The sequence below is a fragment of the Panthera tigris genome, chromosome A3 (genome assembly GCF_018350195.1).
Source record: "Panthera tigris isolate Pti1 chromosome A3, P.tigris_Pti1_mat1.1, whole genome shotgun sequence".
In the NCBI taxonomy this organism is placed as follows: Eukaryota; Metazoa; Chordata; class Mammalia; order Carnivora; family Felidae; genus Panthera; species Panthera tigris.
In genome coordinates this window covers 30,009,776-30,023,900 of record NC_056662.1, presented here as the reverse complement: position 1 = coordinate 30,023,900, position 14,125 = coordinate 30,009,776, and the positions used below count along the sequence as shown (strand labels likewise).

Sequence of the window (14,125 nt, the reverse complement as noted above, 5' to 3'; positions counted from 1 at the left end):
ACAGAACCCCACGTGGGGCTTGAACCCACGAAGTCACAAGATCATGACCTGAGCCGAAACCAAGAGTCAGACAACCAACTGAGCCACCCAGGTACCCCTATACTCCATATTCTTATTATCTGTTATATTTTCCATCTCCTGGTCTTTCTGTCTTGCATTCTGTGTAATTTCTGCAAATTCATCTTCCAGTTCAAAAGTTCTCCTTTGAGTCTAACATGCTGTTTAACATGTAAACTGAGTCATTTAAAAAATTTTAACCGCTATATGTTCCATTTCCTTTTTTAAAAAAAGTGTTTTATTTATTTTTGAGAGAGAGACAGTGAGAGTGGGGGAGAGGCAGAGAGAGAGGGAGACATAGAAGCTAAAGCAGACTCCAGGCTCTAAGCTATTAGCACAGAGCCCAATCCGGGGCTTAAATCCATAAACCACAAGATCAGGACCTGAGCTGAAGTTGGACGCTCAACTGACTGACCCACCCAGGCACCTCCATTTCCTTTTTTTTAAAGTTCATTTTTTATTTTTAAGTAATCTCTACACCCAAAGGGGACCCAAACTCACGAGCTCGAGATCAAGAGTCACACGCTGTACTGACTGAGCCAGCCAGTGCCCCTGTATGTTCCATCTCTGACAGTTCCATTTGGTTCTTTTGCAGTTCTGGTCATTCTTGACTCATGGTGTCCTCATCTTTATAATTCTCTTTTCACGTCTTTAAACATTTCATACAGAGCTATATTATACTCTTTAGAGGTCTACTCTAACATGTGAAGTCCTGTCTAAACCCACTGTCCACGGTGTCTGCTAACTCCTTTTCCTGCTAGCTTGTCTCTCTTGTCCTTGGTGATCTCTGATTGCTTGATCTTGATCTGTGGGGATCCTACAGGGCTGAATTGGGGATGTTTTCCCACAGAGAGGACATGCACTTACCTCAGCTGGCAGTCATGGTGTGTGACCAATCTGGGACCACTTCACAACATATTTGGTTCTGGTTTTGGTTCATGATTTCTTCTTTTTGTGGGGAAGGATACAAGAGTATTCCCTGGGAATTTCACCCACTTCCTATGAGCTCAGTAATGCTTTAATAAGTATTTGAAAATTTAGGATCTATAACTACTTCCCCAGAATATCTGAAATATTTCATCATTTTGTCAAGAGAAACTTTTATCACTTTCTTCACAACTTTTTTTTTTTTTTTTTTTGGAGAGGTCAGTAATATTTACACTCCATGGAATGCATAGTGAATTAATGATTTTTGCCCCTTTAAGAAAATTTCCTAAACTAATAAAAAACAATGGTTCAATTTTATTCTTTTCTAATACAAGTTTTAAAGTATTGTGCCACAGGATACTTCCAAGAATATGAGACAAATCATTTATATTTTAAAATCCCTCGAACATAAGAATACTTAATGGCATGAATGAAAAACTGAAAAATGAAAGCAAAAGAGTACCTGACAACATCAGTGTGTCACCTTATTGTTAAAGAGAGAGAAAGAGAGAGAGAGAGAGAGAGAGAGAAACATAAGAGGCAACAGAATAAGGCTCTTGTTCTCTGTGGTTTCCCAGACTTAAAAGCATAAGTTTGGACAGGTTTTCAGGACTTCTGAATCACATTCTCACCTTTATACTCCCCCCAATAAGATCAGGAGGCTCTTCATCTGTTTCCAAGGCAACGTTTACAGAGGCAAAAGGGCGACTGGCCATCTGTTGCATCTCTCGAAGAAGTTGCTATTGATCAACATAGCAAGCATTAATGCACCGAGAACTAAGGGATTTTATTAGAGAATACCACAGATTAGAAGTACCTCATCCTCCCTGGTTCAAACAAATCAAGTCCAAAATGATATCTTTTGAGACAGCTGGAGAAACCTGGACACAGACCAGGTATTAGAGAACATGAGTACAACTGTGCGATGATGGGTAAGTTATTCTGCCTCTCTGAGCCTCAGTTTCCTCATCTGTGAGAGAGCACTAGGGTCAGTAACTATTTCATAGGATTGTTGTGAGGAGTAAATTAATTAATCTATATAAAACCTCTGAGAACAGTGGCTGGAATTTAGAAATGTTCAAATGTCAGCTCTTGTTGTAACAAACTTGTCTGGATTTTACTGGCATAACTTCTAATATTTTCTTATCACGAGTGATGTTGGTTATCTGGATATCCTTTCTAGTGTTAACAAGGAGGCAATATTTTTGAGTTTACTAAGAGTTTTGTTTTTAAACTAGGAATGGGTGTTGAATTTCAATAAAAGATGACATGATTATTTGGCCACAACTACAAATTTAGGTTCTATATTTACCCACTGATATAACCTATTCCAGTAGGTTTTCTGGTATGAAATGATCCTTTTATTACACTGGTCAATTAGACTGCTGCACCTACAGTCATTATATGACTGGCCTTTTCTATGCATATAATGAGTTAGGGCTCTTTTAAGCTTTCCAACTTTTCCCTTACTTGGGAACAGTTTATGTCTTTTGGAAATAAGTAATTCTCATAAGCACTCAAGGAAAAAATAGACTAGTATTACTTACATAAGCTCACCTCAAACTAAAAATCCCTGGGTAATGCCCTCTGTGGAGAGAGTAATATTTTGACAAGTTTTCAATTCCTTCCCTGGCCACTGGTTTATTGAGGCTTCCCATTTCTTTCTTTCTTACTCCATTTGGATAACTTACATTTTTTCAGAACACTGTATAATTCATCAGGATTTTAAGATGTCTTAGTAACACAGCTATTAAAAAAATCCCTCTGAATATGTTACCCACTGAATTTTAAAAATGATAATTAAAAGGATGCAACATTATCTATATGATAACAACACCTTTACATGGGTCAGAAAAGCGGTCATGGCCCCCAGGAAGAGGCCCATATCCTGGAGCCTAGGCTAACCTCATTATAGACACTAATGTTCAGTGAACAGTGCTGCATGCCTAGGAGTTTTGATTTCACACATTCCTGTTCTCTTCTAAGTCTTGTCTACAGATCAATTTTTAATACAATTAATCTTTTATTTTAAAGAGAGAGCGCACGAGTAGGGGAGAAGGAGAGAGGGAGAGAGAGAGGGAGAGAGGGAGGGAGGGAGAGAGGGAGAGAGAGAGAGAGAGAGGGAGGGAGGGAGAGAGAGAGGGAGGGAGGGAGAGAGAGAGGGAGGGAGGGAGGGAGGGAGAGAGAGAGAGAGAGAGGGAGAGAGAGAGAGAGAGGGAGAGAGAGAATCCCAAGCAGGTTCCATACTCAACACGGAGCCTGATGTGGGGCTTGATCCTACAACCCTGGGATCATGACCTGAGCCGAAATCAAGAGTTGAACGCTCTATCGACTGAGTCACCCAGGTGCCCCCAGATCAATTTTTATGTAGAAAAGGGCATGAGTAGATACAGAAAATCAAGGAGCGTATGTCAGTCTGGATCTCAGTGCCCTTCCATTAGCAACGATGCAATAGACAGGATGACTAGAAGGCAAATAATATCAGTGAAAGTTATGATAAACAAAGATCTTATGCTGTAGTTTTTAACCAAGTTTACTTAGTTGATTTGTCAATTATAAATATTTCCTTGACTTATTGGTATTTCTTTTGGAACACAGCACTAGAAATAAATCAAGACTCACTAAAAAATAAAACTCAAGCAAAAACTTAACTAGACCAGACACTGATTTATCTTTCCTTGAGTGAAGAGATATTTCTGAGATGCTTAGCTCATTAATTTTACTTTCGTTCTTGTGAAAGGCTCTGCTACTGAGCCCTCAGAACTCCTGCCTGAGTTAAGGACAGAGTGCCGGTAGAATATGGGTAGAACTGAAATCTGCAAGTCAATATTAGAGTTTCCTTTTAGAAAGTTAAAAGCACGTGGTGCAGAATTAATTATACTCTGTATAGCACTAACTGAAATCTACTGACCACATTTTGCGGAAAGGGCAGCACTACTCCCCCTACAGTATGTCTTTCAATTATCACTAAATAGCTAAAACTGACTTGCTTTAGAGGAACAGAAAGGAAGAAGCTCTTACAGGCATTCGCGAACCATCCACTGAGGCTTACCTCTCTACGCCTGGAGGCCCAACAACTTTGTTTGATCTTCCAAACCACAGCAGCCACCAGGAGCAAAGAGAGGAAACAACTGTGAGAAAGGAAAGTACTGAGTTATTATCCCAGCCCCCAGAATCAGCACTGTCACCCACACTGCAGGTCAGGCAGGGAGTGCCCTCCCAAAACCAATTCCAAGCACCTTTCTGATGATTCATCACAACCATGTCCTGGTTCACAGGAAGCCAGTGTGAGAAGACTCTCAGAAGCTGAGCTTCCTGTCCTACATCAGGACAGTACTGTCCCCACAAGGCACCGGGAGAGAGCTGCAACCTCCCACTGGGTTTTTTATTGGAATGACCAGTCATGGCTCATCCCAAATAAGAAAAACAGTTCTAGGATAATAATAATGAACGACAAGCATGCCATTTAACTGAATTGGCAAGCCTTTACTGATAAAGTCTAACAAAATGAGAAAAGTTAATTATTACAGTAACAACCAGCTTTTCATAAGGAAGAGGTAAATACACAAGAAATAATCTTCTATATAATAATATATTCAACTATAGTTTTATAAAATAAATTCATATAATTTTTATAAAATAAAGTCAACCTCAAACCGACCATTTTCTCAAAAGTATTAGCAGAGAATACCTCCCAGTGGTCTTGTAACTGCAAATGCGTTCAATGTTCTCTCATCTGTAAACCAAGTGTGGAAGGTTTGAAAAGCTACCCTGACAGCAGAGAGAATGAGTGACTTCTGTCATCTGCAAACACAAGGCATTTGTAGCATGGGGTCGGCTTCCAAGTACCCAAGTGTGGGCCGGAGGCAGGCCCCTCAGGCCGGCTGGAGAAGGGCACTCTGAGGTGTGAGGATGACTGAACTTCCACCCTCTCTCAAGTAGAAACCTCAAGGCTCCCGCAGCCCACCACTGCCCTGACATGAATGAGGGAAGACCCTTCCAATGGATTCCCTGACTAGAGAGAAGGGGCTTCCAGAGTCATCATTCAGGCGAGAGCCTTCAGTTCCTGTCTTGCTGGGCACCTTGGCTGTCCTGACACTGCTGGTCTGTTCCTCCTCCCTGACAGTCTCTATTTACCCTTTAATCAATACTTTATTGAGATAGGGCCTGTTCTGGGCCCACAAAATACACTGATGAACTGAAGACTGGTGTTCCCATGGAGTTTACATTCTGTCAGGAGGAGCTAAAGAGTAAACAAAATAAATAAGCAAATTACAGAGCATGTTAGAAGGTAGTAAATGAGACAGAAATAAAAAGAGGGTTCAGGGCAAGGGGGTTCGGGAGTGACAATGGCACGATAAAGCAGTATGGTCAGAGTGGGTGAGCCTTACTTCTTGAGGAGGTGACATCTGAGCAAGACTTGGAGGAGGTGTGGGGGTTGGCTCAGGGGATGTCTACAGAAACAGGCCTGGGCGACGGGCTCAGCCGTGCACAGCCAGAGGTAAGGACATAGACTAGAGCCGCTTGAGGAACCTGAGGATGCCACCATGGCTGGGGTAGGGGGAGTCAGGTCACAGATAAAGGCAAAGAAGTAAGGGGACACAGACCATGGAAGGCCTGAAGGCATTTGAGTGGAGAAGTATCATGATTTAACTTATGCTGAGGAGACCAATAGGGCAGCAACGGTAGAAATAGGGAGCCCAGCAGTCTAGGAGAGATGATGGTGGCTCAAGCTAGGCTCTGGTAACAGGAGTGTGAAAAGCACTCTGGAAATCTTGACATAATTGGAAGGTTGAGACAACAGAATTTCCTGATGTGCTAGATGTAGGGTATGGAACAGAGAAGTCAGAGATTTTGGCCTCAGAAACTTGCCATCAACTTAAACAGGGAAGGCTCTGGGTGGAGCAGGTCCAGGACAGCAGTCTGAATTCTGAGAATCTGCCTAGTCACCAAAGGGAGATGATGTGGGCAGATATAGGAGTCTGAAGGCTGGGTGCCAGGTCTGGCCTGGAGATGGCATTTGGAGTCATCAGTATATAGTTAACCCTTGAACAACACAAGGGTTAGGGGGGCTGACCTCCCGCAGAGTCAAAAATCCACGTATAAATTATGACTCCTCCAAAACTGAACTACTAATAGTCTACTACTGACAGGAAGCCTTACTGACATCATAAACAGCAGATTAACTCATATTTTGTATATGTATTATATACATATGTATTATATGCTATATTCTTACCATAAAGTAAGGTATGGAAAACAAAATATTAAGAAAATCATAAGGGGCGCCTGGGTGGCTGAGTCAATTAAGCATCTGCCTCTTGATTTTGGCTCAGGTCATGATTTTGTGGTTCGTGAGATTGAGCCCCAGGTCAGGCTCTGTGCTGATGGTGTGGAGCCTGCTTGGGATTCTCTCTCCCTTTCTCTCTATCCCTCCCTGACTCGCGTGCTCTCTGTTTCAAAATAAATAAAGAAATATTTTTAAAAAAATTTTTTTAATGTTTTATTTATTTTTGAGACAGAGACAGACTGAGCATGAGCAGGGGAGGGGCAGAGAGAGAGAGGGAGACACAGAATCTGAAGCAGGCTCCAGGGCTCTGAGCTGTCAGCACAGAGCCCGACATGGGGCTCGAACTCACAGACTGTGAGATCATGACCTGAGCTGAAGTTGGATGCTTAACCGACTGAGCCACCCAGGCGCCCCTCAAAATAAATAAATAAATATTAAAAAAAGAAAGATAAATTACATTTACTGCACCGTATTTGTTTTAAAAAAATCTATGTATAAGTGGACCTGCACAGTTCAAACCTGTGTTGTTCGAAGGTCACCTGCATATTGTATTTGAAGTAATAAATCTGGATGAGATCACCCAGGGAGTGAATACAAATACAGAAAAATGTCCTGGGGGGGCACCCCACTATTGAGAAGTTGGGGAGAAGAGGAAGAAGCAGTAAGGGAGTCTGAGAAGAGTAACCCGTCTTTCTTGGTTTCCATGCACAATGCTGTTTTTTTACATTTTTATTCTAATAGAAACACAAGGAGGCAGCATATCCACATGTAAGGGCAAGAAGCGAATGAGAACAGTTTCCAAGTTGGCCAAGACCCTACTGATGTAGCTGAGTACAGGGCTGTCCTCAGAGGTGAGCACCCTGGTACCACTCAGAGGCCTCTCCTGGAACTACCCTCAAGCCAGAGGTGTAAACCATGCAGCTCAGTGTCCCCTGTCCCCCTAGGCCTAGGTGGGGCTTCTGTCTTCAACGGACACTTGTTAAAAACACCAAAAACCCAGTTGCTTCCACCAGTTCCAGCTTTTCTAAGAAGCGACACAAACAGCATACCAATTCACAGTGATTGTCCCTCAAAGCTGGTATGTGCATGATTTCTCCCAGGGCAATACAACAACAAAAATTCTAGTTATTTCAAAAAACGTGGCGCTCGCTGATACACCTCCTTTCTTTTCTTCCTTCCGCTAACTTATGTACTGGTGGTGCTGTAACTCAGTCTTCACCCTACTGCAGTCTCTCTTATTAACTGTCTCCCAGATTTTTCTATGCAAATGTAATTTTAAAGAAACATTATACCATGAAAATTTTCAAACATACACACAAGTAGAGGGAATGATCTAGTGAATTCCTTTGTGTCTATTACTTATCCTTGGAAGTTATTAACATTTTGCCAATGTCACTCAAAGATCATCAAAGTGTATTTCTCGTTTCAAACCTAGGACACTAGCCCTAGGCTGAGTCTCTTACTTCCAGCCTGCATTGTACCTGAGGAGAAAACAAGAATCCTTTTGTCTTTTTATCCTAAACCTGCTCCTGCTTATCCAAGGTTTGCACTTTCCTGAGACTATTCTAAAAAAATCCATTTCTTAATTCTAGGTTTTTCTATCTTTTATATAGGTCTTCAGAAAACTCACAATTTGTGTGAGAGCTCAGCTTTTGGGGCATCTCTCTGTTTTCTCACCAGCTTAATTTTAATTGTGCAGCTAGAATGACATTTTTTTTTAAGCTTTGTTTTTGAGAGAGAGCCAGAGTGTGAGTGGAGGAGGAACAGAGAGAGAGAGACACAGAATCTGAAGCAGGCTTCAGGGTCCGAGCTGTCAGCACAGAGCCCGATGCGGGGCTCGAACTCACAAACTGTGAGATCATGACCTGTGAAGATGGATGCTTAACCGACTGAGCCACCCAGGCACCCCTAGAATGACATTTTTGAGAGCATCTTGAACTTTCCATCCAGAGGGCATGGCATGACTATTAACTAATGGTTATGTTTTCCTGCCCTTACAAGTCTGGCTTTTCTAAAACTATGTATGCATTTCTTGGCCTGGCTTTGACCTCCAAGCTAACCTGAAAGCAGAGATACCACTGCTTCTTCCCATGTTCCTGTGATTTTACACTCATCATTCTGGTCAGAATTAGATCCAGAGCAGCAGGAACCCACGATCACTTCTATCTTCTGGAACATGAAATGGATTTGCCAAAATGTCTGTTGTCAATCTGGCAAGGGTCTAGCAGAAGTTCAGATAATTACGTTTTACAAGTACATTGTATCCTGCCTACATCAGAAATTCCCATTATGTGCTCTCCTTTTGGCCAGGTGATGTGATGTCATTTATTTCTCCTTTTTAACCTCACTCAGATGCTGCCCTGGCACCCGTGACTCCAGCCACAAAGACTTCCACAGAGTGTTAGTGGGGCTCTTCTTACTACTACCAGTTGTCGTCCTAACCACTCTAGCACTCATTCCCCGATACAAAGCCCTTTCACACACATGACCTCATCTAATTCCCAGAGCAAGCAAGTGGGTCTTATTATTCCCCTCTTCATACACAAGGCTCCTACTAGAGTCTGGATTAGCATCTAATTAAGACATAAAGAGGGTTTAATGGATTTGTCACAATCTAGAGTTTATGTCACTGTGCCTGAGTCTGGAAATATTTTGCCTAACTCAACTTACACTGATTTTCTCACTTGAATCACTGAGCGCCCCCACAACATCCTGATCTACTTCTCTTCTGTGTTATCTGAGCTATTTTTCAGAGTGATTAGGATCGTTTGGATACCTTTCTTTCCCCCTTATTTTCATGTAGCTCCTTTGGGACCTGGTTAACTTGCTTGAGGAAAATATTTTCTTCCCCATGCTCAAAAAGAATCTATTCTCAGTTAAAAGATCATCATCATTCCTAGTTCTTAAAGCAAAACTCAGAAATAAACAAAGTTCTGGATTCTTTTCCAAAGGTTCCCTTTCAAAAGGTAGGAGTGACAACAACACCATCTGTCCTTGTTTACTAGACAAGATTCCATGGTCTCTAAAGATGTCCCCAGTCAATTCTGATGGTGTCATTCAGTCTTCCACCAGGCAGCAGAAGAGACTGCTCCTCATTGGGCTGGTGCTTAGCAGCAGGGTCATCTCATTCTGTACACATGTTCCAAGAATACACCTGCTAACTGGAGCTACTGAATTAGCATGCAGCCTCTCCATCCCTTCAAAGTGTGCCATCAACCAGCACCCAGTAGCTTTCTTCCCTCAGAGAGGCTGGTGCCTATGGTTCCTCAAGACTCTGCAGTTCTCCTGAAGGCTTAGTTTACTTTCCACATATATTTGCAAATGACTGTGTACTAGGTACTGAAGGTGTGTGTGTGTGTGTGTGTGTGTGTGTGTGCGCGCGCGCAGGGATGAGAGACAGCGTCTCTGCTCTCTTGAAGCTTAAGAGTCTAACTGTGGACACAGATATGAAGCAAGTAAAAAACTGTGAGAAGGACCACGATGAAAAATAGTATTGTTCTATGGGAGAGAATAAGGGAAGACCATTTAGTTCTGGGGCTCTGGGATGAAATCCTGGAGGAAGTGATGCTGTGCCAAGTTTTGAAGGATGAGTGTAGTATAATAAAAAATGTATTTATTTGGTCTCTGTCCTAAGTTCCTGGCACAGAGGTCCTAAAATTCTTAAAATTTTCTGAGTGACAGGAGTGTCCCCCTCCCCACATTTTTAGACAAATGTTCACAACAGCTTTATTTATAATAGCCAAAAACTGGAAACAGCCCAAATGTCCATCTCCATCGAGAAGTGAAGAAATAAATTGTGGTTGATCTTTACATAAAATATCACTCAGTATTAAAAAAAATTTTTTTAATGTTTATTTATTTTTGAGACGATGCAAGAGACAGAGTGCAAGCAGTGGAGGGGTAGACAGAGGGAGACACAGAATCTGAAGCGGGTTCTGAGCTGTCAGCCCAGAGCCCGACGCGGGGCTTGAACTCATGAACTGTGAGATCATGACCTGAGCTGAAGTCAGACGCTTAACCGACTAAGCCACCCAGGTGTCCCAAAATATCTCTCAGTATTAAAAAGGAATGAGCTACTTTTAAATTTGATTAAAAATTTAAAAATATATATATATCTTTAATAGGTTTTTTTTTTGTCCAAACTGATTTACACAGTTTTAGGTAAAATTTAAAAAATGACAGGGTCTCTGGGTCTGAATGAGCTGTTTTTTTTTTAGAACAGGTTTATTGAAATGTAATTCAGGAGGGTCCTTTGTATCCTAATGAATGACTCATGGGAGGGAGGGACCCAAATAGCTTCAGGATGGAGGCTGGTCACCAGAAAAACCAATCACATGATTAGAGAGCTAGAATGTTCAGTGCCCTCCCTGCTGCATCCCCACCCAACAACCAGAGGGGAGGGGAGATGGCTAGACACTGAGTTCATTAATCACGTCTCTGTAATGGAACCTTGAAAGAAATGAGGAGCCATGAAGTTTGAGGGAGCTTTTGGGTTGGTGAACACATATGTTCACGTGCTGGGAGGGGGGCATGCCCAGAGAGGGAGTGGAAGCTGTGCTCTCTACCCACCCCTATAACCTGCCCTATGAATCTCTTCAATTTGGCTGTTCCTGAGTTACATTCTTTCCAATAACTGTAATTTTAAGTGCTGTGCTTTTTCTGAGTTCTGTGAGTCATTCTGGCAAACTGTCAAATGTGGGGAGGGTCACAGGAACCCCCGAATTTGTAGTTGGCCAGGCAGAAGCATGGGCAGCCTGAGGACCCATTCGTGGTTGACATCTGAAGTGGGTGCAGTCCCGGCAGACTGAGCCCTTAACTGGTGGGGTCTGTGCCAACTCCAGGTAGTGTCAGAACTGAACAGACCTGCAGGACACCGAGTTGGTGTCAGAGAATTGGATGTTGTCTGGAAAAACCAAGCAATGAGTAAAACTATAGAGATGAAGGGTAGGGAGAAGCAAGCAAGCATTTTCCAGGAAAAAAGGAAAACCACGCGCAAGTACTGTGAGGTAGGAAAGGAGCCTGGTGCTTGTGAAAAATCGGAAGATGGCTCATGCAGTGGGACTGCAGAGGAGAGTAGCATAAGATGAATATGGAGATGCGAACAAAGGTCAGTTGACCTGGGTTAGTTTAGATACAATGAGAAGCCACAGAGTATAAGGGAACAGAGGTACATGGATTCATTTCCAAGGTCTCCTCGGATTTTGTGTGGACCGTAGAGGGGCTCTGACTGCGGGGGTGTGGTGAGGGAGTGCCTGGTGCATGGGAGACAAGTCACTCGGAAGCGGCAGCAGGGCAGACGGTGAGGAAGGACCAAAAAGTTCACTTCTGGGAGTGTTATGCCACAGACGGGACGGCAGAGTTCAATCGGAATACAGAATGAGAAGATGGCCAGGGTCAAGCTCTGGGAGAACATCGACAGTGAGAAGCTGACAGAAAAGTTCAACAAAAGAGTGGCCTCAGAGCAGTCTGGGGTCAGAGAAGGCCAGCAGAGTCTCAATGACGGGTGGTCAGCTCCTTGATACTGATGAGAATCAAGAAGATGACAACTAAAAAGCATCTCTGGGATGTGGCAATAGAGGTGCTCTTGCTGCCCTCCACACACACACAAATTTAGATGGAGTGTGGTGATGGAAGTCAGAACAGGGAGGGCTGAAAAGCAAAAAAGGTTTCTAGTACAAGGATTTTTAAGGGCAGTGAAAACACTCCATAGGGTATTAGGAGACTGGATATATGTCATTATGTATTTGCCCAAACCTATAGAATATACAACACCAAGAGTGACCCCTAAGGTCAACTATGGGCTTTGGAGGATCATGATGTGTCAGTGTAGGTTCATCCTCGGTAAAAAATGTACAATTCTGGGGAGTGATGTTGATGATGGGGGAGAGGCTATGCTTGTGTGGGGGCAGGGAGATACGGGAAATCTCTGTACTTTCTTCTCAATTTTGTCATATCTGTAAAATTGCTTTAAACAGAGATTCTAAAAAATTTAAACAAACAAACAAACCCAAACAAAATAAAAATGTGCTGGAGCCCACAGCCAATGGATACAAGAAGGGAAGGGAACTGCCACAGTGTTCAAGGGGAGCTACATTCAGCGTGGCCACAACAGGCGGCTTCTTCTCCATTCTGTGTTTGTGCTAAGCAGTGGGAGACAGCAGCTGAGGCAGTGAGCCCTGGGCCTGGGGCCGGGCAGGCCAGGCAGGATGGTGGCCCTTTCACTCAGGAGACAAACTAACAGTACAGCCTGCCCAGCAACATGCTCTGCCCCTACTCCACACTCACTAGAGGATGTGACACACAGAAACAGCATCCTGGAGGATGGGACACACAGAAATAGCATCCACACACAGACAAATGGCAGTCTTCAACACATCCCCAAATCAGACATTTTGAGGAAACCAATACTGTGAAAGAGAGGCATCAAACAACAGCAACAAAACCCAAACATCCGAGGAGAGTTATTAATAATAGCACAAAATAAGACTTCAAAATAAAATAAAATAAAATAAAATAAAATATAAAATAAAATAAAATATTAATCTCACAAAGGAACATGAGAAGAAGCTACATTCACAGTGAAACAGGCCATAAGAAAAAATATATTAGAAATAAAGTGCAAAAGTTAAAAAAAAACTTATCAGATGGACTCAACAAAGGAAATGGACCCAACTTTGGATTACATTAATGAGCTGGAAAATACTGCTGTGGAGCTCACATAGAATGCAGTGCAAAAGGAAAATGAAAGAGTAAGTGAGTTCAGTTAAGAAATATAAAGGACAGATCCAGAATCTTCCTCATTAATCTAACAGAGAATTCTAGAATTCAAGCAAAAGGATGAAAGGAGTAGAAACAAGCAAAGAGAAGACAACACTGCAAAACTCAAGACTCCAGTCCTCAGTCTGAAAGCCCCTCCTCCTCGCCCCGTATCAAATTCCTTCTCAGGTCCTTTCTGAATTACTCATACAGTCCTGCAGAACAACAACATCCAACAAAGGGAAAGGCATGGGACACATAAGATGGTGTGAGAAAAAAAATGGTAAAACTTACAAAAATCGTTCCTACAGAACCTAAAATGACTACAATCTAGAATTTAAATCCCAGATAATCGCTACTTTGGAGGCCACCGGATGGCTGTGCAGGCTGTTACAGGGCTCACTGAAAGCCTCATAGCAGACAGCTCTTGTAGGGACTGGACTCATGAAGCTGCCAGGAGCTGAGGCCGTGGTCCCATCCCCTTCAGTGGCTACACAATCTTCCTTCCCATCTGACCTCCCATGCTTTAGCTTGCGTGTGGATGGATTAATACTGCCCCAGGCCCTGAATTCACAGAATTTTCAGCTAACTTAGGGTTTCTCAATGCCAACTGAACATAAGAATCACAAGAGAGCCTTTGAAATATCACAAGGATCAGGTGCCCTAAGAGACCAAGGAATTGGCATCTCTGGGGCATGGGGCCCAGGCGGCTCCTAGTGCTTTTTAAGTTTCCCAGGGTGTTCTAAGGTACAGCTAGGGCTGTGAGACATGTAACTGTTTCAGGCTCTCAAACCCAATTTAAAACCTGTAGGAGAGGCCTCTAATTGGCCCTGTTCATCTTTGCATGTCAAATTATAGGTTCAGCTATGTATGAGTTGTTCTTAAGCTCCAGCCTGGTAAATAAATGCATTGAAGGGTGATTAAGTACTATCATAAGAGTCCCAAAGGGGATGGACTTTGGGGTGAATATATCAGGAGAAGACTCATGGAATAGGCAACTGGGTTGGGTTCTGAAGGGTTAAGACTATGACAGGTCAGTGGGATCAGGTAAATACCTTTGAGACAAATGCAGAGGAGACCCAGATAAGTCTACCA

General features: G+C 42.8%; 1 protein-coding gene across 7 annotated transcripts in view; it reads right to left on the bottom strand.

Annotated features, from left to right (window-relative positions):
• ATRN (attractin) overlaps positions 1-14,125 on the bottom strand; it is a 157,682-nt gene that overhangs the window by 8,467 nt on the left and 135,090 nt on the right. For all 7 annotated transcript variants that reach the window (XM_042980835.1, XM_042980829.1, XM_042980830.1 and 4 more), the window contains exons 26-27: positions 4,037-4,115; positions 1,617-1,724 (exon numbers count right to left, since the gene is read on the bottom strand). In XM_042980835.1, coding sequence (XP_042836769.1) covers positions 1,617-1,724; positions 4,037-4,115 — 187 coding nt within the window. The remainder of the gene's footprint in view (positions 1-1,616; positions 1,725-4,036; positions 4,116-14,125) is intronic.